The sequence below is a fragment of the Mauremys reevesii genome, linkage group 16, assembly GCF_016161935.1.
Source record: "Mauremys reevesii isolate NIE-2019 linkage group 16, ASM1616193v1, whole genome shotgun sequence".
Classification (NCBI taxonomy): domain Eukaryota; kingdom Metazoa; phylum Chordata; order Testudines; family Geoemydidae; genus Mauremys; species Mauremys reevesii.
In genome coordinates, this window is record NC_052638.1 from 8,108,117 (window position 1) to 8,132,771 (window position 24,655).

Sequence of the window (24,655 nt, forward strand, 5' to 3'; positions counted from 1 at the left end):
ACTGGTAGGAAGAGACCCAGAGCAGGAAGAAAGGATGCCCCAGTGGCTGGGCACCCAACGGGCACTCAGGTGATCCAAGTTCAAGACCCTGCTCTGCCATTCTTGTGTCTCTTAGTCGGTCTGTACAATGGGGTAACAGCCCTGCCCTGTATTAAATGCTGGGGGGTGCTCAGACCACGGAGGGCTGTATAAGTATTTGGGTATTTGACCGGTCCCAAAATAATTGGTCAATTGAGCAGCCAAACAATGTAAAAAAATGGTCAGTACTTTAGAGCTGATTTATTAGAACAGAAACAACAGTAATGAAAGAGATTGAGGCTCTATGGCCTCCAGGAGGCTTCAACTTAGATCAATACTGATGCCTAATTACACAAAACAAGTTACTGAATCGAGTTATTTTAACTCAGAAAAATGCAAAACAATGATACGAAGAATGAAAGCACAGCACCACCCTGCTGGGGCACTCTTCTTCAGGGCCCTCTCGCTGCAGGGCCTGACAATATTCGACTGTGGTCAAATACCAGGCAATCAGCTGACCACTCAATTGACATTACTGGACTGGCTTGCCAAGCCTACCCTGTACCACAGATCATCATCCCCCTAAGTCAGGATTTGTACAGGGCTTCCCAGAAGCTCATACTTTAGTCAATTGCACCAGTCAATCCTGCCCAAAAATGCAGGCTGAGATGCCGCTCTGGCATTACGGCTCATAATCTTCATAGTAATATTATGATGATATGATTATGGCATAACGATGATGTGTTTTATGCAAGATAAGGCATGTGAGAGGTCACTGAAAAGGTTACGATTTGCTGAATATGGTTATCCAGTTTGTAGGCATGTATCATTTTGGTATCTGAAGTTAGGAATATTGTCTATGCATCTGTTACAAATGTGTTTGCATTCTGCCTAGTGGGTATTCCCCAGGTGTCATCAGTCTAGGTGGCTGGCTGAGAAGGGCCATTAGGGAGAACAATAGGTCTTAGAAGATGCTAATCTCCCACCAGGGAGCCTTCCTGGGGACACTACAAACAGGCTCTGACTCACGGCTGCTATGGCCCTACAGAGACATGTGACCAGGTCACCTGGTACTGGACTCCATCACAGAATATCCATTGAAAGCCGTGGGAACTAAAGTGGAAACAAAGGATTCCCGCCATTTGCAAAAGCTATTTTAGGCAGGGGAGTGACATCATCGTGGTTCTCCTTCACTGACACCCCCCGTCCCCTCCCCCATCCAAGATGACTGCTGGAAAAACCTGAGAAACAAGGACTGAACTGCGAGAGACGGGCTGAACCCAGGTTACAGGGATTTTTAACCTGTGAAAGGAAGACCCGGGGTTTTAAGCTGCAAGCAAGTGAAGCTCGCCCTCAAGAATCTCTGCAAACTGCCTAAACCAACAATTAGGGTGAGAATTTGCTAGTTATATTCGATTTCTTTAGTATATTAAGCTTAGATTGTGGTTTTGTTTATTTGCTAGGTAATCTGCTTTGATCTGTTTGCTATCCCTTCTAATCACCTAACGTGGATCTTCTGTAGTTAATACACTTGTTTTTATTTTGTCTAAAACCAGTGTGTAGAAATCATAACTTGGGGCAGAAAGCTGCACACATCCCTCTCCACACGGAGGGAGGGGGCGAATTTCATGAGCCTGCGCTCTCCAGTTCTCTGTGCAGCGCAAGACGGTACAATTTTCGGTTTACCCTCTAGAAGGGGGGGTGCACTTGAGTAACTGGGCAGTTCTTTAGCTGAGCCTTCCCATGCAGAGCTGATCTCAGCATGTGTGTGTAACGCTGCAGCTGGTGTGCCCTACCTGTATGTGTGCTGGGAACGTGCAGTCTGAAGCCTGGGAAAAGGCAGGGGCAAGGCTGCAGCAGCAGCAGCACACAGCAGGTTTCTCAGGGCAGCCCCTTGTGCCCTTGTGCCTGCCCAGGCTGGCAGTTAGTTTACCTGCCCCGTAGTCCAGGGTCCAGACCATCGTGGCTCCCGCCACAGGCCCAGCCTCTCTGGGCCAATAGAGGCTGCTGGGGCGGCGGCAAGGAACAGGCCCGCCGCCCTGTTCCAGCAGCACCCATTGGCCTGGAGCAGCGATCCGCCGCCAGTGGGAGCCGCGATCAGCCGGACCTGCGGACAGGGCAGGTAAACACACCAGCCCGGCCTGCCAGGGGCTTTCCCTACAGAAGCGGCAACCCCTGTTTGAGAAGCCCTGGTTTACAGGGAGCCCAGGCTGGTGGGTCAGGAGGGCTCAGTGGTACCCCAATTCCAGGTGGCACCCTGGGGGGAACCAGTCACCAATGAGGACCTCAGGAGGGAAAAAGTTAAGGAGAGGGGTTCCTGATTACCAGATCAAATTGCAGCTAGGTCACTGGTGAGCTATTAGCTAGAACTTTTTAAAACTTCCCTTTGTTTGTGTGTTGTGCCTCTCTGGGAAAGAGGGGAACAGAGGGCAGCAGGAATGCTGTGTAAGGCTTGAACCAGATATAAAAATTCATCTTCCATACCGAGAAGAAATTATTGGACAGGGCAGGTTTAAATAGACGCAATTAGGTTTTTTTTATTTTGGCTTGTGGATCTCCTCTGTGCTAACGCCAGATGCTTCTGTTTGCTTGTAACCTTTAAGCTGAACCCCCAAGAAAGCTATTTTGGATGCTTAATTTTTGTAATTGTTTCTTTTAAGATCTAGCAAAAAGCCTAAGTTCAAGATGTATTTTTTCCTCTTTTTTTAAAATAAAATTTATCTTTTTTAAGAACAGGATTGGATTTTTGGTGTCCTAAGAGGTTTGTGCATATTGTTTAATTAGCACAGTGGTTTGAGCATTGGCCTGCTAAACCCAGGGTTGTTAGTTCAATCCTTGAGGAGGCCAGCCAGATAGGGGGCAAAAAAATTGGGTCCTGCTGCTAGTGCAGGGGAGGGGACTCGATGACCTTTCAAGGTCCCTTCCAGTTCTAGTAGATTGGTATATCTCCAATTATTACCTAGCTGGTGGCAACAACCGATTTCCTGTATTTTCTTTCTCAGCTCTTCCCTGGAGGGGGGGTGAAAGGGCTTGAGGGTACCCCCCAGGGAGGAATTACCAAGTGCTCTTTCCTGGGCCCAAGAGGTTTTTTTTGTATTTGGGTGGTGGCAGCGTTTACCAAGCCAAGGTCAGAGAGAAGCTGTAACCGTGGGAGTGTAATACAAGTGGCCAGTATTAATTTTTAGAATCCTTGCAGGCCCCCACCTTCTGCACTCCAAGTGCCAGAGTGGGGATTCAGCCCTGTACCTGCATGAGGAAAGATCTCAGAGCGCTCTGTGCAGAGCCAAGACGACAGGAGCCATGGGTACCCAGTCACAATGCCCAATTCTCATTCACCTTCCTGTAAACTGGGTTTCCAGACATCTTCCGGAGGCTTTGAAAATCTCAGCCATATCCGGGAGATGCTGCAAGCCTTCCACACACCTCACTCGCTCTCACCTCCGTGCGCAGCTCTGCCAGCTTCTTGTCCATGCTTGAGCGAGCCCCCAGCTCGTCCTCCAGGTCCTCCGAAATCCGCCCTAGTTCATCCTGGTGGAGCTCCTTGAGGATGTTCAGCTGTGGGGAGACAGATGCAGAGCGGTCACCACAGAACCAAACTGGCACCAAGTCCCTGGGCTCAATCAGAGGGGGAAACAGGAAGCAGCTTGAGACTGATTGAGACCCAGAAGGGGGCCGGGGGTTAGTTGTACCCAAGGGCATTCAAATCCACTTCTCAGCCAGACCCACCTGTGATGCCACAACCCGTGCTGGCAACCCTCCCTCTCCCACAGACCTGCTATGGCCTTGTGCAAATAGCATACGCAGGGCCACTGGCACCCCAGACTGGGCTCAGAGTCACTGCACATGGCAGCAAGGAACATCCTCTGCACTAAGCCTGCCTGTCCCTCCTGTGCCTTGCGGCTCAGATACTACGGGCACGGCCGGCTACATACCTGGCCAGACTGATGGTGAGAATTCACAAGAGTAGAGCATCTGTGCAGCACCAGGTGGTTTTCCTGGAGCAAGGGTTCCCCCTAGTGGATATTAAGTACTAATGGTCTCAGGGCATGCAGGATGGAATGAAGGGTATGATGGAAACAGCCCCCCCACCCCACCCCGCAGCGTGGGCTGAGTTTTCGGCCATCTCAACTGGGCAGGCTTACGTGCGCACAAGTGAGATCGCTACACACGAGCGCCCTTCAGGGCGTGAGGGGCCCCCGCTCCTCTCCAGGGCCACAGAGACGAGCTCGCCCACCTGCTTCAGCACTTCCTGTTTGTTTTTGTTCAGCTCCTCGTACTTGATCTTCCACTGGCTGAGCTCGCCCTCCAGCTTCTCGATGCTCTTGCTGAGCGACAGCTTGTCCCTGGAAGAGACAACGGGGAGCAGGCTCTAGCAGGGCCGAGGCAAGGAAGGGCTCCAGACACGGGAGTGTCCAATCCATTCCTACAAGGGAGGGGAGGCATCTTTTGGAGGACACCTTAAAACCACAGCTCTGGCCTCCCGTGGCCATGAAAGGCTGCAGTCACCACCATGGAGTGATTCCGCTGCTGCTCTGTGACTGGAGGGAGAGACGATTTTCTGCCATGGGCCCCAGAGCGCTCCCAGCTACGTGGGCTGAGTGCTGGAGAAATCCTTTGGCCTTTAAAGCATTCAGCGAAGATCCTCAGCTGGCCTAAATCAGCCAAACACCACTGGCTTCAGTGGAGCTGGGCTGCTTTACAGCAGCTGAGGATCTGAGTTCTGAAACCGAGCTGGGGCGTCGGAATGCGGGGGGAGGGGGGCAGGGCGTTGGAATGGGGGGGGAGGGGGGCAGGGCCTCATCACTTTTAAAAATGGGAGGGCCATAAGGACGAGCAACGCGGGGGAAGAGAGGAGTGAGCGGGGGGCAGGGTCTTGGAGGGAAGAGGTGATGTGGGAGCAGGGCATGGGGGGGAGAGATGGCACGGGGGGCGGAGCCTCGTGGGGAAGGGAAGGGGCAGTGCGGGGGCGGGGCCTCGAGGAGAAGGGGTGGCAGGCAGGGCCTTGGCGCTGGCGACCCCCTCTACTTTTAGGGAGCTTCCACCGCTCCTGATGCTGAGTGCGCTGCATTTTCCCCCAGACGCCTGCTTCGATGCTGGGTTTGGTTTGCACAAACCTGCCCTTTGGGTTGATCCATGTGGATTTGCACCCTGTGAGTTTTGGGTGCAAATGGCTTCCCCAATTCAAAGCGAGACTCTGGAAAGCACCAAGCATCCCCTGATCTCAGGCCGAGACCATGAACTGGGCAGCCAGGCCACGTGGGGACGGTTTGAAGCTGGATTCAGATCCTCTAGAGGGGTCTGCAAACCAAAGGGAACCTGAGGCAGGTTTCAAGTCCAGCGCTTAGCTGCCAAGGCTAAATAGGAGCCCCCTGGCCTTCCCTGGGTGCCATGTGCGCGGGCAGGAGTGATGCAACAGGAAGCACTCACTCCCGCTCCTTGAGCAACACCTTCTGGGACTCATCCAGCCTCAGCTTCAGCGCCGTCACTTTGGTGGCATCTTCCTCGAGGACGCTCATGTCCTCCCAGAGCAGCCGGTTCCTCTCCGGGCGAGTGAAGGACGTCCGGACGCTGACTGAGCTCCGCTGGTCCCAGCACTCGGGCCCTTCCTGTTTGCTCTTCAGGATGTTTTCCATCAGCTCAAACTCCTGGAACGACACAGAGGGACAGGGAGGATTGTCAACAGCATGACCACGCTCCCGAGCCATTGGGCTTTTCAACCATCCAGGATAGATCCTGCGACAGACGCAGCCATCCAGCCACTTCCTTCCCAACAGCCTGTCTTCTCAGGCACCACCTTAGCCCAGCTCCTACTGGTCTGGCCCTGGCAAGCCCCTTTTCTGAAAGAAGTGGCCCACCAAGGTCCTTGCTCACCTGGGTCAATGCCTCCTGCAGCGTAGGAAACCTAAGGCCAAAGGAATACGGGCACCAGGCTGCAGGGGGAGGTGTGGGCTGTGCTAATACCCCTGGTATTAATAGTGCTTTGGGGACCAGATCCTCAGCAGCTGGAAATGGGGGTAGCTCCACTGAAGTCAGTTCAGCAATATCTGTTTACACCAGCTGAGGATCTGGCTCCATATCTTCAAAGCATCAGTTAACGCATGAATCCTCCCAATCACCCTGGCCAGGTAAGTCCCCTCCCTGGTTCACAGCTGGGGCACAGAGGTGTCACCTCTGGGACTTACCCAAGGCCAATGAGGGAGTCAAGTGCCCAAGAAGGGGGTCAGCACTCAGGAGTTCCAGCTCCAGCTCCTACACTCCGGCAACTGGGCCACACCACGGGTGGGTGAGGCTAAGCTTTCATCCTTGCCTGCTATACGTAGTGGCCTATAACCCTCCCTCCCCCCCACCCCCAATCTTTTGGGCTGACATTTTGTCAGGCTTCCCCCTCCCCCTTTCTTCTTAGAAAGGTTAAAAAAATAGCTTTTTAAATAACTGACTGTGAAACATGAGATTTCTTCAGCAATCAAGAGACATCTCAAAAGCATTTTTTGTGCTCAGGTAACCCGCAAGGGTTGGAGTGAACACTTCAGCCGTGGCATGTATGTAGCCTTCAGCTAAGGAACAAAGGCCTGGACTATGCACAAAGCTGTCCCAAGATACCGAAGGGGTGATTTTAGATGTTGTTAAAATGGGGCAGCTGAGAGGACACTCCGATGTCAGCTTGAACCTTCTGGCTTCATTGGTTTATCACGGGAACAAACTCCACAGGCTGTGACGGATGTGGAGCTGCTCTGTAATAAGTTACGAACACCATACGCGGTGTTGCCAATCTCAAGGGAGCAAAAACCAGGAGTCAGATCCCCCCGAATCATGAGATTGGCCCCACAAATCATCATTAGACTTTAATATCATCAGAGCATGCGTTTTCAGTCTGTCTAATTCTCCTCTACTCTGCCGGCGACGTGTGTCAGGTGATATCGGGCTGAAAAGGCAACGCACAATGCACGCCTCTCCCTGCCTGCTCACTTGCCCTCTCCTCACCCGAGCTAGGGGAACTGCCATCCATTTCCTAGTACTGTCTTGACTCCCCTGTGGCTTGTCCCCTTCCCCAGACCCAGCAGCACCACCTCCCTGTCTCCCCCTCTCTCCTCCTCCCACTGCCCCCCCAGATCCCAAGTCAAGCGGGAGACAGGGACGTGTTCTGGGACCCGGGCCCTGGACCCAGCAGAAGCTTCCCCGCCCCCCATGCCACCCCCCCCGCCTGCCTCCTGCTGCCCCAGGACCCTCTCTCTGCTTTGGGGTCACGCATGAAGCCAGGGCAGGTCTGTGTCCCCAGCCCCCAGGCTCTCTGCTGCTGAGCCCTGACAATCAGAGGAGCTTTTTGTGCCTTCACAACAGCGCCCCCTGCAGGCACCAAACACCTGTGAGTCTCAACACTTGCAATGCTGGAGCACTGCCTCCCCCTGGCCGCTCGAAGAGACGCCCCTTCCCCACTGCTCCCCCAGCCTGGGGGGAGTGGCCATCTTATCTCCTCCACACCCCCACCTCCCTTCTGCCCCCCACATCCCTCCCAGCCTTCGTCCTTGTCCTCCCACACCCTCCTGCCTCCCTGTGCCCCGAGCCTCCCTCTTGGCCCTACATTGCCCTGCCCCCAGCCTCAGAAGGGACTGTTCATGATCATCTAGACTGAGCTCTTTTACCAGCTGCCCCTATTCTAAAGTCCCCCCTGAATCTCACCTCAACCCACCTTAATAATGGCACCTGAAGGGGCCCAGGCTGCAGGCACCATCCATTGCTTTCAGGTGGCATGACAGACACCCAAGGCAGCTCTGGCAGCCACGCCGCTGGCTTCCAGCCCGGCACGCTCTATGGAGCGCCACTGCTCTTTGAGCTCACAGCCCCTGGGAAACCGGACTGGACAGTGCCCAAACACGTGCGTTTATTTAATAAAGCCACCCCCCGCCTAAGCTCGTCTGTAGCCCTTTTCGTCAGTAGAGCTCCGAGCGCTTTACAAAGGAGGCCAGGCTCATTATCCCCGTTTTACAGATGGGAAAACTGGGGCACAGGAAGGGGAAATGACTTGCCCAAAGTGGCCAAGCAGAGAGTAGAACCTTGGTCTCCTGAGTCCCAGCCCAGTGCTCTAGCCACTAGGCCAGTGGTTTTCAAAGTTTTTTTCTGGTGACCCAGTTGAAGAAAATTGTTGATGCCCAGGACCCAACGGAGAGAGTTGGGATGTGGGGGGAAGAGGGCTGCGGGGTGTGGGAGGGGGCTCTGGGCTGGGGGTGCAGGCTGAGGTGGGGATGGGGATGAGGAGTTTGGGGTGCAGGAGGGGGTCAGGGCTGTGGGTGCAGACTCTGGGGCTGAGGAGTTTGGAGTGCAGGAGGGGGCTCTGGGTATGGGGGGCTCAGGGCTGGGGCAGGGGATTGGGGTGCAGGAGGGGGTCAGGGCTGTGGGTGTAGACTCTAGGGTGGGGCTGAGGAGTTTGGAGTGCAGGAGGGGGCTCTGGGTATGGGGGGGCTCAGGGCTGGGGCAGGGGATTGGGGCACAGGCTTACCTCTGGCAGCTCCCGGTCAGCGGTGCAGCCAGGGTGCAGAGGCAGGCTTCCTGCCTATCCTGGCACCACGGCCTGGGCTGTGCCCTGGAAGTGGCCAGCAGCCGGTCTGGCTCCTAGGCGAAGGCACACAAGCGGCTATGCACAGCTCTCACCCGCAGGCACTGCCCCCTGCCCCCAGCTACCATTGGCTGGGAACCAGCCAAAGGGAGTGCAGAGCCGGTGCTCGGAGCGGGGGGCAGCGCACGGAGCCCTGTGGCTCCCCGCCTAGGAGCCGGACCTGCTGCTGGCCACTTCTGGGGCGCAGCACAGTGTCAGAACAGGTAGAGACTAGCCTGCCTTAGCTGGGCAGCACCGTCAACGGGACTTTTAATGGCCCAGTCATGGGGCTGACCAGAGCTGCCGCAACCCAGTCCCTTCCATGACCCAGTACTGGGTCGGGACCCACAGTTTGAAAACCACTGCACTGGGACCACATTGCCTAAAACCCATTTTTGAGGATTCTGCACTGTTTGCTTGTACAGAGTCCAATCAACATATTGGCTTCACACAGTTTGAACATAAGGAAATTAAATGCAAAAATCTTCATTAACCACGTCATGCTTGAGATTTTCCATACCCAGGTGTCGGGTGATTCGAAGTTACGGTCGCCACAACCTCTGCAACTGTCACATTACTCAGATCTAGAAAGGCATTCAAATGAACACCCACCCCATATAGAACCAGAGGGGGAAACACCATGGCAAGTTTCAACGATACAGTTCCCACAGCAACTGTATCGTTGAATGTTCTGATTTTTGCGCCTGTACAATCATCAGCTCAATGATCCCTTCAAACAGGCCTTGGCTTCTAATTCACAGCACCATGCAGGTGCATTTCTTTTGCTACAGGCCAGCTGGCCCTTTGAAGAGGGAGAATCCCTATTAATTTTCTTGAGCAAAATATCTATTATTTTTCACTCTGCTCCTGCAGGAAACAATCCCCATTGAGTGCGTTTCAGTGGAGTGGTAACAACTTTGTTTTTCCCCGCAGATACCACTATAAATAGCTTCCAAATGTTGGCCCAAGGGTGGAAGAGAGGAACAACCAGAATCTGTTTTGCAGAGGCACAAAACTCCAGTCCCCTGGCTGCCTTTCCAGATCTCAGACACGGTGTCCGTTTGCGTCAGCCTCCAGCTGGGAGAGGCCTCCCTCATGGCCAGCGGGTTATGAGGATGAAGGGGAATAGTCTGGATCAGGTGTCTGCCCCCCCACCCCCACGGGCTCAGGCTACAGCCCCTGCCCTGGCAGGAGGAGAACCCAGAGTGAAGTTCTTGCTCATTTCGGAAGGGACTCGGGGCACAGCCTTGCCTCTGGGAGAACTTCATTTCTACCCCCACCTGGAATGGGCTTTATATTTCAGGGCTGAGACATCACAGTGCCAGGTGTTACGGAAAATGCTCGGTACACCTGCCCCTTGGTGCAGACGAACCTGGAGCAGGCTCCGGGTACAATCACTAGGAGACTAGCCCAAAACAGATTTCCTCACCGCACGTGAGTGGACTTAGGCTAATCCCCAGCCAGTGAGGATCCTGAATTTGGTCTCTCTGGCCATCTGGGTCGAGAGGAGAATCTCAGCTGGGTCTTCTTAGTATAGATTTGGGGCACAGGCACCAAACCACCGGCTCCTTTAGCAGGGACAGGGCTGTTCCCTGATGACCACAATGCAAATACATTTGCTCCTCGACTGGAAATGTTACAGCTTGTAAAATCCCTGCTGGTCCCACCCCAGAGCCCCGCAGCTAGCCAGGGAGGAGAAGGTCCTAGCATCGGGCTGAGCAAGGGGAAGACAGAGGGGAAATGGGACAGAACCACCAGGGCGCGTCTGAGTCTAGCCTGCTTTGAAAAAACCCATGCCCTGTTCTGAGAGCGAATGTCACTCCCAAGGCCTGTGGAAGCTGTTCGGGAGAGGTTAGGAGCCAAGGAGAAGGGGCTGGTTAACTGACTGGCGATGCTGTTCCACACCCCCATCGCTGGCAAGGCAAAGCTTGTACACAGTTCTGTCCACAGACCTCAGGGCGCTTTATCCACAGGCTGATCATATGGACCCTCCTAGTCACAGATGGGGAAACCAAGGCATGGAGTGGGGAACTGACTTGTCCAAGATCACCCAGCTGGCCAGGGGCTGAGCCTGGGAACCAGGGCTTTCTCCACTGGATCATGCCGTGTCTACCTGCAGGTGCATCGATTTGCACACAAAGGTGCCGTGCATGTTCTGGGGGTGATGGAAACCTGTCCCCTTCTCCCCCCTCACCTTATTTTTACTCAGCTTATCCGAGCCCACATCCCGCACGGGTTCCTGCTCCTGGGAGCCCTCGATCTCCTTCTCCGAGGCCACCCTGTTGTCCAGTTCCTTCTCCTGCTCCTCCTCACCCTCCCCTTTCAGCCGCGCCACCTCCTTGCCAAGCTGCTCGTTCTCATTCAGCACCTCCTGCCGCTCCCGCTTGAGGCTGGTCAGCTCCTTGGTCAGCGTCTCCAGCTTCTGCCGCAGCTGGCGCACCTCCTCCCGGGCCTTGTTGCGCTCCGCCCGGACCTTGCTCCACTTCTCCCGCCAGTTGGCGGTGCAGTCCGACCACCAGCGCATGGTCTTCTCCATCTGGGCCGCTCGGGCCCGGGCCTCCTCCAGCTCCCGCAGCCGGAGCTCCTCCCGGCTCTCCCAGTCCCCGTCCAGACACACGGCTCCCAGGGGGAGCTGGGACGGCCCCGGCGAGGGCGTGCCACTCTTCGGGGTGGGGGGCATGGAGTCCGGCAGGCTCATCGTCTCGGGCTGGGGGCTGCCGAGGATGTTGAGGAGGCTGGTCCTGGAGAGCTGAGGTGAGTCTGCCAGGCGAGAGCTGGTGCTTTGACTCATGGCGGCCTAGGGGCAAGTCCACCTGTCCGATTTTGGGTTACAGCAAGTTCTCTGTCATCTACCGCCACTGGGCAAGCAGTGGGGAATGCTGGACCCAGACTCGCTGTGCACAGACATACAACAGGGAGCAGTTACAGCGTTAGATCAAGGGGAGCCCTATCTATCCCAGGTCAGAAACAGGCCAGGCATGATGGGCTGAGCAGCCAGACCCCCTCCAAAAGGTGCCTCAGACAAAGAAGGGCAGACATGATCCAGCCTCTGCTGCCTAGCCCCTGAGCGGCACCGCCGACGGCACCCCAGCGGAAGGGAAACGGCCTGCTACCGCCTCGCTGGGAGACAGCTGGTGGCGGAGGCCCGTCATGCTCTTGCTTTCGTGCGTGGGAGACGCTTTTCTTGCTGGGCTAGTTTCTCGGGCGACGAGATGATCCTGGAGCCCTGAAAGGAGGAGGAGAAAGATGAGACGTACGAACAGCTGCTTGTTCCTCAACCCAACCCAGGACTCTGCACTTCTCATCTCACACCTCAAGCTCCGGTAGCAACACCCCAGTGCACGGCTTTGGACTGATTGAAGGGGAGCCTGTCACGGGGAAGGGCAGGAGGCCACCGAGCACCAAAGTGGGCATCCTGGGAGAGAGGACAACTGGGAAGGGACATACTGGTGCTCTGCTGCTTCTGTAGTTGACACTGGGAAATACTGCAGCTATTGACAGCAACTAGTCACTGGTTCATTCACTAAGGCCCCAGGCCAAAAGTAACCAGTGATTCTGGTGGCCTCAGGTATTTGGAGGCCCAACTTGAGACATCTTGAAAGGGGCTGATTTTCAGAGGGCGGGTGCTCGGCGCTTTCTGAAATCATGCCCCTTTCAGGCATCTCAAACCGGGCATCCCTGATTGCTGGTCATGGTTGAAAATCTTGGTCACATTTTCAAGCGGCCACTAAATTTGGATACGCAAAACGAGATAGCTCGGGCGTCACTGCTAGGAGGTGCTGAGCAACCTCAACTCTGATGGAAGCCAGTGGGAGTTGTGGGGACTCAGCTCCTCTGAAAACCAGCTCCCAGGTGTCTCCAGCTGGACTCCGAAAAGCAGCCCCCAAAATTGGGAGCCCCCTTGTGAATGTGTTGATCTAAACTTTCCTGGGGTTCTATTATGGGATGGAATTTGGTTGTGTCTCACTCTTCACCCCAAAGTCTCTGGCAGCAATTTCCATAGGGATGATACCATGGTCTAGGTAGACTCTGTTGCCTCAGCACTGGGGCTGGACTAGCTGACCCCTGAAGGGTCTTCGCCCAATGCTTCTATACAGGACAACGGGACAGTATTAACATTTGCTCTCTCAGGAATTTCCAGGGTACAAGCTAAAACATGCCAGCCCTGCCCACTCTGCCTGGAATCTAGAAATCCAATTACAACCTTTCTACCCCTTCCACTACCAAGGGAAAAGATTCTCCAGTCAGAACTGAGCCTGCAAACCAGAACAGAACCTTACTCACCTTCCCAGGCTAAGACGACTAAAACTGTGTTATGCCAATAGAGTAGACACAAAGAGAGCTGATCAGTCATAGATTTCAAGACAGGAAGGGACCATTTTGATGATCTATTCTAGTCTGACCTCCTGCATTACACAGGCCAGAGAATTTCCCCCAGCGATTCCGGCAATGGAGGGAATTATTCTTCTCTCCAGCAACTTGTGGTTAAGCTAGATCGTGCCTTGTCAAAAAGCATCCCATCTTGATTTAAAGATTCAGGTGATGGAGCATCTACCCATCCCTTGGTGAGCTCTCCCAGCGGCTAATTACATTGCATCTTATTTCCAATTTGAATTTGTCCCTGTTCCAGCCGCTGGATCTTGTTTTGCCTTTATCTGCTCCCTAATATCACAGATTTTTATAGACCACCATCAAGTCACCTCTTGGCCTTTTTTGTTCAGCTGCTGCCTAACGAGGTGTCTTTTCTGCACCATCCCCTTTTCTGGCCCTAGCTGGAATCTCACAGTCTGCACCCATCTGCCGCAGCTCGGGGTTTCTTGGAAACGCCTTCGCAGCGCATCCAGCGGCACATGTGTTCAAGCCGTTCTGCATTCCACTGTGCAGCCAGGCCTAGGGGCCCAGGCCGGGAGCTGGATCAGGCTCCGGGGGGCGCAGAGAAAGCGGTGCTTGGGGGAAGGATTCTCAGCACACACACAGGAAGCAGCCCAGCGAGCGGGACGAGCAAATGCAGAGGGATATAAATGGAGCGAGTGAGAGAAGCACACACACGTACAGGAGGAATTGGCAACGCCAAGGTGCCATTTACGGCGAGCGAGCCTGCCAAGAGCCTGTCATTAGAGGCAGCCGCGCAGCATCTCTGCTGGCAGGGACAGAGGGCTGGCTCTGTGAGGCAAGGTGGGCTGCAGCTGCTTGGCTGGGACGCGTCTCTGGAGGGTTGGGGTAGCCTAGCCCTTCCGGGGGTGAAAGCCTCAGCTCACATTCTGGAAAGCTGATTGCTACAGGGGGCCAGGGCCATCCTTAGGCAGACGCAGCACCAGCCCTATCCCCTGGCCGGCCCCCGCATGGGCTGCACCCAGTGCAAGGGCCAGGGCTGTCCCTGGGGGGGTGCGGGGCCCCGGACAACTCCCTCCGCCCCACCTCTTACCCTCCCCCCCACTCTGCCCCCATTCCACCTCTTCCCCCAGCAACCCCGCACTTACTGGCAGCGGCGGGAAGCGGAGCAGCCCGGCCCCAGCCAGCTCGACTCCGCCAGCTCCCAGCCGCGGCGCTCCCCTTCCCGCCGCCAGTGAGTGCAGGGAGCTTGGGGAAAGGATGCCCCCCTGCACTTGCCGGCGTCGGGAAGTGGAGCGACCCCAGCCCGCTCCACTTCCCTCGCCCCAGCCGTGTCATTGGGGTGGGGGGTTAGGGAAAGGGAATTGACCTGAAGCAGGCAAAAGCAAAGGGTCCTAAATGTGGCTGGGCCCCAGGACCGGTGCGTGCACCCATGTGTGATGGGGAAGGGGGACAGGCTAAACACAGAGAATTGAGGGGCCTTTGGAAATGGGAGTCGGGGAGGGAGGCTGGATTCACGGCCAGTTTGGAAGCCTCATTCCAGCCACATGCCAGGATCTGCCCTGCCCTGCTGTGGAAGGAAGTGGTTCAACTTGCACGAGTGAAGCGGGCAGGGGAAGGTGCTTTGATCATGAACTCTCTTGCCTTCCCTCCCTCTTCCCCGCTCCAAGCTGACCTCAGCCATAGGCCAGCATTGCTCTGTTTCACTGTAACCAGGCCACTGATGAAAGCAACCTTTTCCCAAGGGGGTAGGGTGACCAGATGTCCCGATTTTATAGGGACAGTCCTGATATTTGGGGCTTTGTCTTATATAGGCACCTATGTCCCCCCACCCCGCCTCGATTTTTCACACTTGCTGTCTGGTCACCCTACATGGGGGTGGGGTTGTAACATGCCCCGGAGAGGTAGTGCTGTCGCCTCAGGGACAGGAGCTCTTAGCGCCAACTGTCCCACAGCAGGATTGGGGCTCGCTCCCAGCACGGACGCTGCAATGGGCCTGCACCCATTCAACGAGATGTTATATCAAGGTTCCTGCTCCCCATCTCTGGTGGCTGCCTGGGTCCAAGTTTGAAAAGCTCATGGCTTCAGAGGGCCCAGAGGCCATGAAACATCCCAGCACTATTCAGTGCCGGTGCAGGGTGGCAGGAATCGTGATCACACCTATTGTGATCACAAGTTTGTCCCACCACAGAGTTGTGCAGTGGTGTCTCCTTAGGGGGTGTCCTGCTGCGATGGGGAGTCAGGTGGCTTCTCCACAGGCAGACTCCAGTGTGCTGAGCAACGGCTCCCATGCAGTGCATCCTCACGTGCCTGAGGGGCCATTTCTGCACTGCAAACCTAGGGGTAAGTGATGGGGATAGCAGTGGCGTTGTGAGCATGCTGCGAAGGGAAACAAGGATACAAATTCCCACTACAACAGTCAATGGGCCCCACCCCTGCTCGGCCTGGTCGTCCCCAGCCCCACCAGGACTGCTCCACCCATGAAGAGCTGGTGACGCCCTGGTGACCCAGCAGCCTGCTCCAGAGAACTGGGGGTCTCTCCTCATGGCTCCACCACCCAGATTCCTCATGGGAGGCACAGCCACTGCGCAAACCTGCCCTTCCTCACGCTGCTCCTCACGCCCAGTTCTCCACCCTGTGCAACGCCCCAGCAAACCCTGAGCCGTGTGGGCTGGCCACCTGTCCCACTGAGCCCTTGGCCAAGCCCTGAGGATGCCACCCAGCAGCCATATTTGCTGCCTTTTCTGTATCCCCCCCACAAATGTGCCAGCCAAACAGCACAGGATGGGACCCCAAGGAAGTCACTAGTCAGCAATGCCTCGTGCTGCCCCATCACAGTGTCTTTAGGCCGGAGAACTCCATCTCCACAGCACCGCAGCCCTGGCCCACCCTTTATAGGGAGCAGAGTCCTCAGAGCCCCCAGGGCCACATGCTCTGCCCTTCCCTTAACTACCACCACCGCCCCCCAAGCCCCAGTTCAGCACAACCATCCCCCTGGCTGAGGAGAGCCGGGAGCAAGCGTCTGTGCCAGCCAGGGGGTGGGGAGGGATCCAGGCTTCCCCGCCCGGGCACTGAGAGAGATGTAGTATTTATGTAGCTCTCTCAAACCCCCAGGGAAGCCTCCCTTATTCTCCAGCCCCACCGTCCCCAGCTACAAATGCCATCGAGGAAATCCAGCAGCAACCTCACACCCCCTAAGGGCAGCTGAAGGGAGCAGAGGAAGCTCCTTGCCCTCCCTGGACAGCACTTTCTGACCCAAAGACCCCCCAGGACCGGGCTCTTCCCTTTCGTCCCGCCCCCAGTTGCAACAGTGGAACAGTGCTGTGCTACCTCCCCCCCTAGTAGTTTCAGTTCAGTGTTAGTGTAGATAGTTTTTTAGTTTAGTTCAGTTCTTGTGTTGTATATATATATTTAGTGTGTTTAGTTACGGAATTAGAGGGGCCATCAGCCCCTGACCTGAGGGCACATCAGGACCTTCTCCGAAAAAGTGGGCAAAGGCCATTAACGCCCATAGAGGAGTGAGTGCAACCCGATTACGACTGGGACGGGAGGGGAGATGACTGTCAGAGTGGCGCCCTGCTCATCTCATTCCATTCAGAAGAACAGTGCCACTATCTGGCAGTCGCAGGCCTCAGCAGATGGCTCTCTTATCCAGATACGCCTTTTAATATCTGCCTTTGCCTTGCGGTTCAAAGATCCCCGCCCTCAATTCCCAGCCTGCCCTGCTCAGGGCGCTCAGCAGAGGAGGGGCAAGTTAGCCTCCAGATGGTGATCAAGGCGGCCGTGGAGGCAAACGCAGGGAGCTCGTAGCAGAATCCGGGCGGACGTGCGGATGCGCGCATACACAGCTCCTCACCCTCACACTGTCTTCCCCACCACACCCTCCTCCCTCCCGCCTGACACACAGGGGCTGTTTTCAGAGAAAGGACCTGCAGAATCCATCGGATAAAGGATGGGGGGGTGACGGATACGTAACCTGGGTATGCACCACGCCAACACCGCAGAGGCGTTCGCCAGCCGCAGCGCCGCCGCCCTTCGCCCAGGCCAGGTCTCGCCTCAGCGCGCCCCGCTAACGCCCCGCCGCCCGGCCCCGCAGAGGGAGGGCCGAGGGACCGTCAGCAGGGGCGCCCCAAGGCTCGCTCCAAAAACAAGCGGCCTCAAGGGGATGCCCGCCACGGCCCATCACTCTCCCCCCATCCATCATCTTTTTTGTTTTCCATTCCCTTGCCTCTTCCTTTCCTTCGCCTATAACATCGCTATAACAGCTGGGTCTGCTACTCCAGCACATCCACCGCGGCTACAGTTTCTCGCCCCCCTCCGCCCCCCCCCTCCACCTCCTCTCCCCGGACCCCTCTCCCTCCCAAGTCCTCATACAGGCAGCAGGAGCAGGTGGCTCTGTTGTGCAGGAGTGCTATCGAGTGCCTCCCTGCAGATGGGGGCAGGGATATTTCCTCTCTTTTCTCATCCAAAGGAGGAAAAGAGGTCTTGGTCCCATCTTGGACCTCGAACAGATACATCTCTCTGCAGCTCTGATGGTGGTAACCTTGGGGTCCATTATCCCTTCCTGATCCGGATCCGGATTTGCCCGCTCTCGATGAAAGGATTTTTACTCATGTGGCCGATTTACCCCCCACAGACGCTTCCTCGCGCTCACGGTCAACGAGACCCACTACCAGTTGCTCAGTGTCAAGAGCACCTGTTCGGTCTCTCGTCCCTCTCCTCGCCTCCTCGCCAATGCCGAAGTCGACACAGCCGACACAGCACAGCGGATGGGAGGAGCGGTCCCCCACTCCACTCCAGGGCCTGCCTCCTGCCCCTTCTCACGAGGCGATGGCCTCGCTCATTTCGCACCTTGCAAGCCTTCCTTCCACGACCCCCTGGCGGCAGCAGCACTGGCCTCCCCTGCCTCGATCGATCCATCCCGATCCCATCATCACCGCTATGGCCGATCTCATCTCTCTCAGACTCAGGACCTCGCAGGCTTGTCGAACGAACCTGCAGTCTTACAGCCTGGTTCCTGAGGTGGTTGACGGACGGAGAGAGGGACCTGGACCTGCGTACAGCAAGTTCTCCTTCTCCTGAGGAAAAACGTCCTACCGCCTACCTACCTACCTAAAAAAAAAGAAACGCTTTTTTGCCTGTGCGATCAGCAGGTCTTAACCCCTTCTCCCGATCGATCCAGACCTCGACTCTACCTGTACCTGGTAAAAGCCAAGGTCTCGCGAGTCCCCCCCTCGAGGGTACACTGGGCGGGCCCCTTCCGGCCTGCTGTAGATGGTCGCCTGTGTTTTCCAACCCCATGGTGATAGGAGCAACACATCTCGAAGAACACCAGTTACTACAGGTGAGTAACCGTCTTTTCCAGACAGGAAGCAGGGGAGGGGGGGGCTTCGTAGAGAACCCTGTCCTAGTGTCGGCACCCCCGCTGACCTCAGCGTGCTGGGGTAACGGGCAGCCTCTCAAGGAGGGAGGCCTAAGCCTGTGAGCGCTCTCCTGCCCAGAGCCAACACCTGGTGCCACCCAGAAGCCAAGAGCCAGAGCAGGTCACAGAGCACTGGGCTACGTGCTTGAGGCAGGACAGTGCTTAGCATGGGGGCAGCGACGCTCTGTGCTAGCTTTAGCCACTCGCTGGCTTCAAGGCGCAGGCCCAGGCAGAGCCCAGTCTCCAGGTGCCAGACACAGAAGCAAGGAACCGTTCCAGCCTCCTAGCCAGCCAGAGACAATCGCCACCGTTTCTCTTGGCCACAGCTCCTGGCCCATGACCTCTCTTTGATCCCTGAAGCCACTTCCACTGGCTCCTCACCCCCTGCTTCCCAGGGCTGAGAAAACCACAGCTGCTTCCTGCTGCCCTCAGGAATCCTGCTTTGCATTTACAGCCAGGCCCGGAGACCAACACGCTGGAGTTTGCTGCCGAGTCCCTGGCTCCTCATCCCTCCCCATAGCTCGCTGCACAGGCTACTGCTGCAGCAACACGAGGCCAGGCCGAGTCAGAGCTTCGCAGCCCGGCTCCGTCAGCCAGGGGCCCTCTGCTCCCTGGCGGCCGGCTGTGCAGACGCTCTCAGCTTGTCCTACAGCATTTTCTGGGCCAAATACTGGTCCCAACAGAGTCGGTGGGAATCCTGCCATTGACTGCGGTGGGTGTCCATGGCCTTTCCTCCACACGAGCTGGCTCCTGTTCTAGCCCCACCTCCACAACTTGTCTCCATGCCCTGGCAACACCTCACCTCCCACACGGCCACCCCTTGCTCCCTGTGATCTGTCCAAACCACGGCTGACCAGATCCACTCTCCCCAGGTCAGCCCAGGGAATCTCTGCACTGGCTTCCCTTCCTCACGCAGGACAAGCTCTGCGCCTTGGAAAGGCTTCAGGTCCCCGCTCTCAGGTCCCCCTTTGTAACCTCCCCCTCTCAGGTCCCCCAGCCGCGCCCCTCTCCTCGCTGCTCCCGGCGTCTCCTTCTCCCATGCTCAGCTTCACGCCTCCACCGCAAGGGCAGATCCTCAGCCCGTGTACATTGGATTGGTCCCAGCGAAGTCTACAGAGGGAAGTGAGGTCAGTAGGTTCACACCAGCTGAGGGTCTGCACCAATGGCCTGGGCTCCCTTGCCTGCAGCATCCAGTTACGGCGCCAGAGGAGTAACGACCATCGGCTTTCCTCAGCATCTTCTTTCCTTTACCTCCCTTTCTCCCCAGTTTGCTCTTCCCCCTCTATTCCTCTCTCTCTTCCTCTGTTCTTCATACTGCCCCATCACCATGGCACCTCGGCCCCCTTCCACCTTCACCATCTCTTTGCTCACGCTTTGGCCATAAAGTTTTTACAGAGTCCAGCTGAACCAGGCTCTTCTATGTGGCTTTCACCCTGCCCCCCGCTCAGTCTCTCCCACCGCCCCCAGGATGCCAGGGGAGGGGCTGCTAGGGAAAGGTACGCTTGTTAAGTCTGGGGGCATAAATCACTGGAGGTAATACAGCTGGAGGGTGAATAGGCCTCATTCAGAGTGTGGAGATGGCAGCAGATGGCTGCTGAGACAATCACAGTAAAAACCGAAGCAATATTCTCCCTAACAGGAATGTGCCTGAGGAACATCAAAGCCAGGGATCTCCCCAGAGCAGAGACCACCGCTCCCCAGGGGGCTCATGCGGGGAATGCTGAGGGGAGCCAATCTGGGCTTACTAGCCCGCGGGTTGAGAGGCTCGGAGAGTGACTTCTGGCACGAGTGGATCTACGCTCAGATGCTGGGAGCATGGATCCAGACACTAGAGCCTGGGAGTGCAGCTCTTCCTGTGCTCGGGGGCTGAGTGCGAATCCTGGCACTAGCAGCCCGGGGATGGAGACTCCCGCTTGCAGCGGCTGGATACTGGTGCTCCAGCGTGGATCCCTCACCAGGCACTTACAAACCAGGCTCTCGCTGACCTGCCCCAAGCGGCTCTAGCTGGTGGTTATACAGCGACGGTCAGAGCAGTCAAATGTTCATCCGTCTCCACCTCTCCCCCTTGCTGCCCCCAGCAGGCCCTATGATCTCTGCCATCCCTAGACAGAGCAGGCAGCACTCCCCTGCCAGCCCAGCAGCCATGCACACCAAGCACCCACAGAGTGTCTGGCTGTGCCCACGCTGCCCATACCGCAGAGCTGCTCCCGGGCCGGGTGAGCTGTTTGAAGGGTGACACCCCTGCAGGACACCCCAAATGCTGGCCGCAGTGCCTCGCCCAGGGAGAGGAACCCCCAACTTACCTGCAGGAGCTCTGCCCCAGCCTGCCCCCTCTCCTCTTCTCACTCCCTTCAAACGCTGCCGCTCCAGTAAGTTACTAATTAATTCATTAACTCCTCCGTCTCCCCGGCTCTGGAGAACAGCTGTCACAGCACTGTCTGCCTTTGTCCAAAGAACAAACCCAGATAAACTCTCCCAACCTCTGACCCCCACTTTCCCCACCCCATTAAACCTGGGCATCTGGCCATTCACACAGCAACTCTCCCCATACTGACTCTGCCCTCGTGTCTGACTTGTGCAATGAGCGTGTGGGTTCTCTGCTCAGCTTCTCCCCAAAGGTCCTGTCCTGCTCCGCCTTGGAGAACGGGATCAAAGCCCAAAGGCAGGGGCACAAGGATAAGGCTTTTCCTTATTTATAACAGGTACATTGCCTGGCTCCAGGCTTTTCATCCAAGGATCTCAAAGTGCTCTGCACATCCCCTGCAGGACAGCTAAGGTTACCAAGCCCCATGAGGTCTAGGGAGATTATCTGCCTAGTGCTCCTTGATTATCGGACCTCCAGATTGCCCCACCATCCTTGGTATTGCCCAGGCAGCTCACACAAGCCGATGCTGCATCATTATCCCTGTTCTACAGCTGGGGAAGCAGAGGGTGAGGATGATTGGCCCAGGACGACACAGCAGGTGAGTGGCAGAGCCAGGGGCTATGATCACAGCCTTTCATACAGCACCTGAGTGCATCTCGCAGAATGTTGGCCAAGAGCGTCACCCACACCCCAAACTAGGAAGAGAACCAGGATTTCGGTCTCCTGGGGCCTGCTCTGCGCTTGATGATGGAGCAGGAAATAATGATCTTGGAAACATGTACAGCCCCATTCCCCCACCGCCGAGGAGCTCAAAGCCCAGTACAGACGATAATGAACCAAGTTTCCCCACCCCCTGCTGCACTGGGCATTACTATCCCCATCGTAATGGGGAGGAAAGAGAGGCACAGAAGGGGGAAAATGACAGCCAAGGGTGACGTGAAGATACCGTGCAGCTTGTGCAGGGAGAGGACACGGGGTTTAAATCAAAACATCCCGTTTCCTGCCCTGCGTCAGCACAAACATGCAGCTCGCTAACTGAATCCAACAAGCCAGCAGAACATGGGAGTTTGCACTGAGGGGTAACGCCCTAGGAAGGGACCAGCGTGTGCGGTAGACGAATGGTTAGGACTGTACTCCGAGAATGGAGGGCGCAGGAGGTAAACACGTGTCTGTGGCATATTCTCCTGATTGCACAGTGTGGGGAACTGAGACACAGAAAGGCCAAAAAATGGGCCCAGGGGGAGGCAGGGAGTTGGTGGCAGGGTCAGGAAAAGACCGCAGGTCTCGTGAATCTCGGCCACAGCTGTATCTCCCCCGCCCCCAGACAACGCAGCCTGTCTCACGCAGGCATGCAAGTGACCGTGCTTTGCATGGCTGAGGAGAGAAGACGAGTCCTCCAGGAGGAGGCCAGGCAGGAGAGGGAGCTGGTGAAGGTTCAAGGTAGAAGCTCTGCGGTGAAGCTGAGACTGGGGGACAGCAGAGCTTTAGGGACAATGGGGACTATTTCCAAATGTAGTTAGGCACCTTGTTCCTATTGAAAGGAAATGGGAATTAGGCACCTATCTTCCATTGGGGCCGCTGAATATCTCCCCAACACAATTTTCTTGATTCTAAACAGAGCTCCTTGTTCAGTGCCAGAAGAAAGCGACTCTCTGGGAAATCTGCCAGTGCCGTATGGTAGGCAGTGAACCACTTTTTGGCTCGGCGGACAAGGAAAAGAGAGGGGCATGTTGGAACAAGCTGTAGCTACTACAGAGAGGCTACGGCAAAGGTTAGTGGGACCATCAGAGGAGCTGGGATTTCCACAACAGAGAGCAAGCCAGATGTTCTAACACCTGCAAGCTTCACTTCACAGCTGGAAATTAACACTTCTTGTAGAGTCAGGACCTATTTAGATTGGAAGCTGTCTGGGGCAGGGACTCTCTTCATTATGTGTCGGGAAAGGGCCTAGTACAATGCGACCTGGATCCCTGTTTGAAGCCTACAGGCATGACCATAATAAATAGCAATAATTCATAATGTCCCCTGGCAGGACACATTGCTGTTGCCAACTCTCAGGGAACTAATTTTTAAAGCCCCAGCTCCTGGAGTCAATGGGAATCTCAGCTTTCTATTTATAAAAGAGAGAAAGGTTCTAGCGCTCATGGTTGCGGAAATAACACAAAGGGATGAGATGGAAAGCCCTGGAACGGGGCAGCTTCTCTGTCGTGCTGCAGTGCCAACATACAAGCCTGGGGAGAAAGGCAGAAAATGTGTGTGTGGGACAGGGACACGTGTGTATAAGGGGATGAACGTAGGGGAGGGGGAAGGAAGCCCATTGGAAGCCTCTCTTGGAATGGTTCTGCAGTGGATCAAAGCCCAAAACCACAACATAGTTTCCTCCTTGATACTCGACTTGGGGCAGAGGGCGCTCTCCCAGCGTTTCCACTAGAGCCGTTAATCCCATCGCTAAAGCCGGCGTGGGGCTGGGGGAGGAGGGCAGGCAGTCTGGCTGGCGCTGGGCTCCATCCCTGCGCGGAGGGGGAAGCGAGCTACCCGCAACTCACACTAATTAGTTGCAGATCTGCCCATTTCCAAGGAGTTTTGCCCACATGAAAGGACAGTGCCACGAGCAGCCAGACAGCACGCAGACATGGGGGAGGGGGGGCGCCTGGCCTGGGACGGAAAGGGGGTTGTGCCAATTTTCCACATTGCTTCAGCCAACTGCCACAACACAAGCCCCCCCCAACCCCCACTCCCTCCCAGAGGGAAGGGAAGAGGAGAGAACAGAGGCCTGGTGTTGCTCTCGCCTTCCTGCCTGCTATACAGCCCTCGACACTCTTTCCCCAGCACAGCTCAGCTCCCGGCACACACAGGTGCTCCCCGTCACTCCCGAAGGCTGAGCGCCAGAGACAGCTTCCGGGCTACAGAGCGGGACGCTTGCCCCATCCTGTGCACTTAGAACACAGAGCAAAGTGCTCAGCTGGCACGGAGCAGTGTAGCTGCACAGACTCAAAAAGCTTTACACTAGCTGAGAATCTGGCTCCCTGGTGGATTGGGACGGGGAAAATGGAGGAAGCTCAAGGGGCAGTGGACATGAAGAATAAATTATTTGGGCCCATTTGTCTTCCTGAAGCGTGGCCTCCTGTAGCCCACCAGCATCCCCCATGCAGAAGAGAAGTGATGGCTTCTCATAGCCTGCTCCCTTTCCTCCCACTAAAGAGATGTACAAAAGTGAGGAGGATCAGGCCAGGGGATGCTGCCTCTTTCCCCTGTGAATGCAAACCGCAGGAAGAGGTGCTATGAAGGGAAACAAGGATACTAATTCCCACTACAAGAGTCAACGGGCCCCACCCCTGCTCGGCCTGGTCGTCCCCAGCCCCACCGGGACTGCTCCACCCATCTCACCCACTGAAGAGTTGGTGAGGCCCTGGCGACCCAGCAGCCTGCTCCAGAAAACTGGGGGTCTCTCCTCATGGCTCCATCACCCAGATTCCTCATGAGAGGCACAGCCACTGCGCAAACCCGATCAGCCTTCGGGAGTAACGGGGAGCACCTGTGTGTGCCAGTCCAAGAGCCATCAGCTGCCAGTCTGCGGCGAGTTTCCTCATAAGAGCGTCGAATAGGATAATATGGCACCGGTCCCTGGCACATTGGGAAAAAAAATTGCCGGTTCCCCACATCAGCTAGCTTGAGCAGCACTGCTCTAAACGACCTCCCTGCCAATGCAGCAGAAATATCCAGCTACTCTGGCATCATGGGCAGAGCTTGCAACTGTGGGTAGAGTGTCTGACCCAAAAGCACAAGGGCAAAGGAAAGAAAGCACTTTAACACCATATTTTTGTCCCCATTTTGAGGGACTACTTTTGCAGCATAGGTGGAAGAATACCAAAATAAAAACGCAATGCGCACGGGCTCTGCCTCTGCCGTCCCAGAGCTGAGCCGGAAG

General features: G+C 56.1%; 1 protein-coding gene across 5 annotated transcripts in view; it reads right to left on the reverse strand.

The window, feature by feature from the left end:
- Positions 1-24,655, reverse strand: part of CCDC102A (coiled-coil domain containing 102A) — a 55,661-nt gene that overhangs the window by 19,068 nt on the left and 11,938 nt on the right. For 3 of the 5 annotated variants that reach the window (XM_039503004.1, XM_039503007.1, XM_039503005.1), the window contains exons 3-6: positions 10,803-11,834; positions 5,446-5,663; positions 4,253-4,361; positions 3,457-3,573 (exon numbers count right to left, since the gene is read on the reverse strand). In XM_039503004.1, coding sequence (XP_039358938.1) covers positions 3,457-3,573; positions 4,253-4,361; positions 5,446-5,663; positions 10,803-11,399 — 1,041 coding nt within the window. In that variant the 5' untranslated portion in view covers positions 11,400-11,834. The other 2 variants (XM_039503003.1, XM_039503008.1) reach the window with 2 other exon arrangements.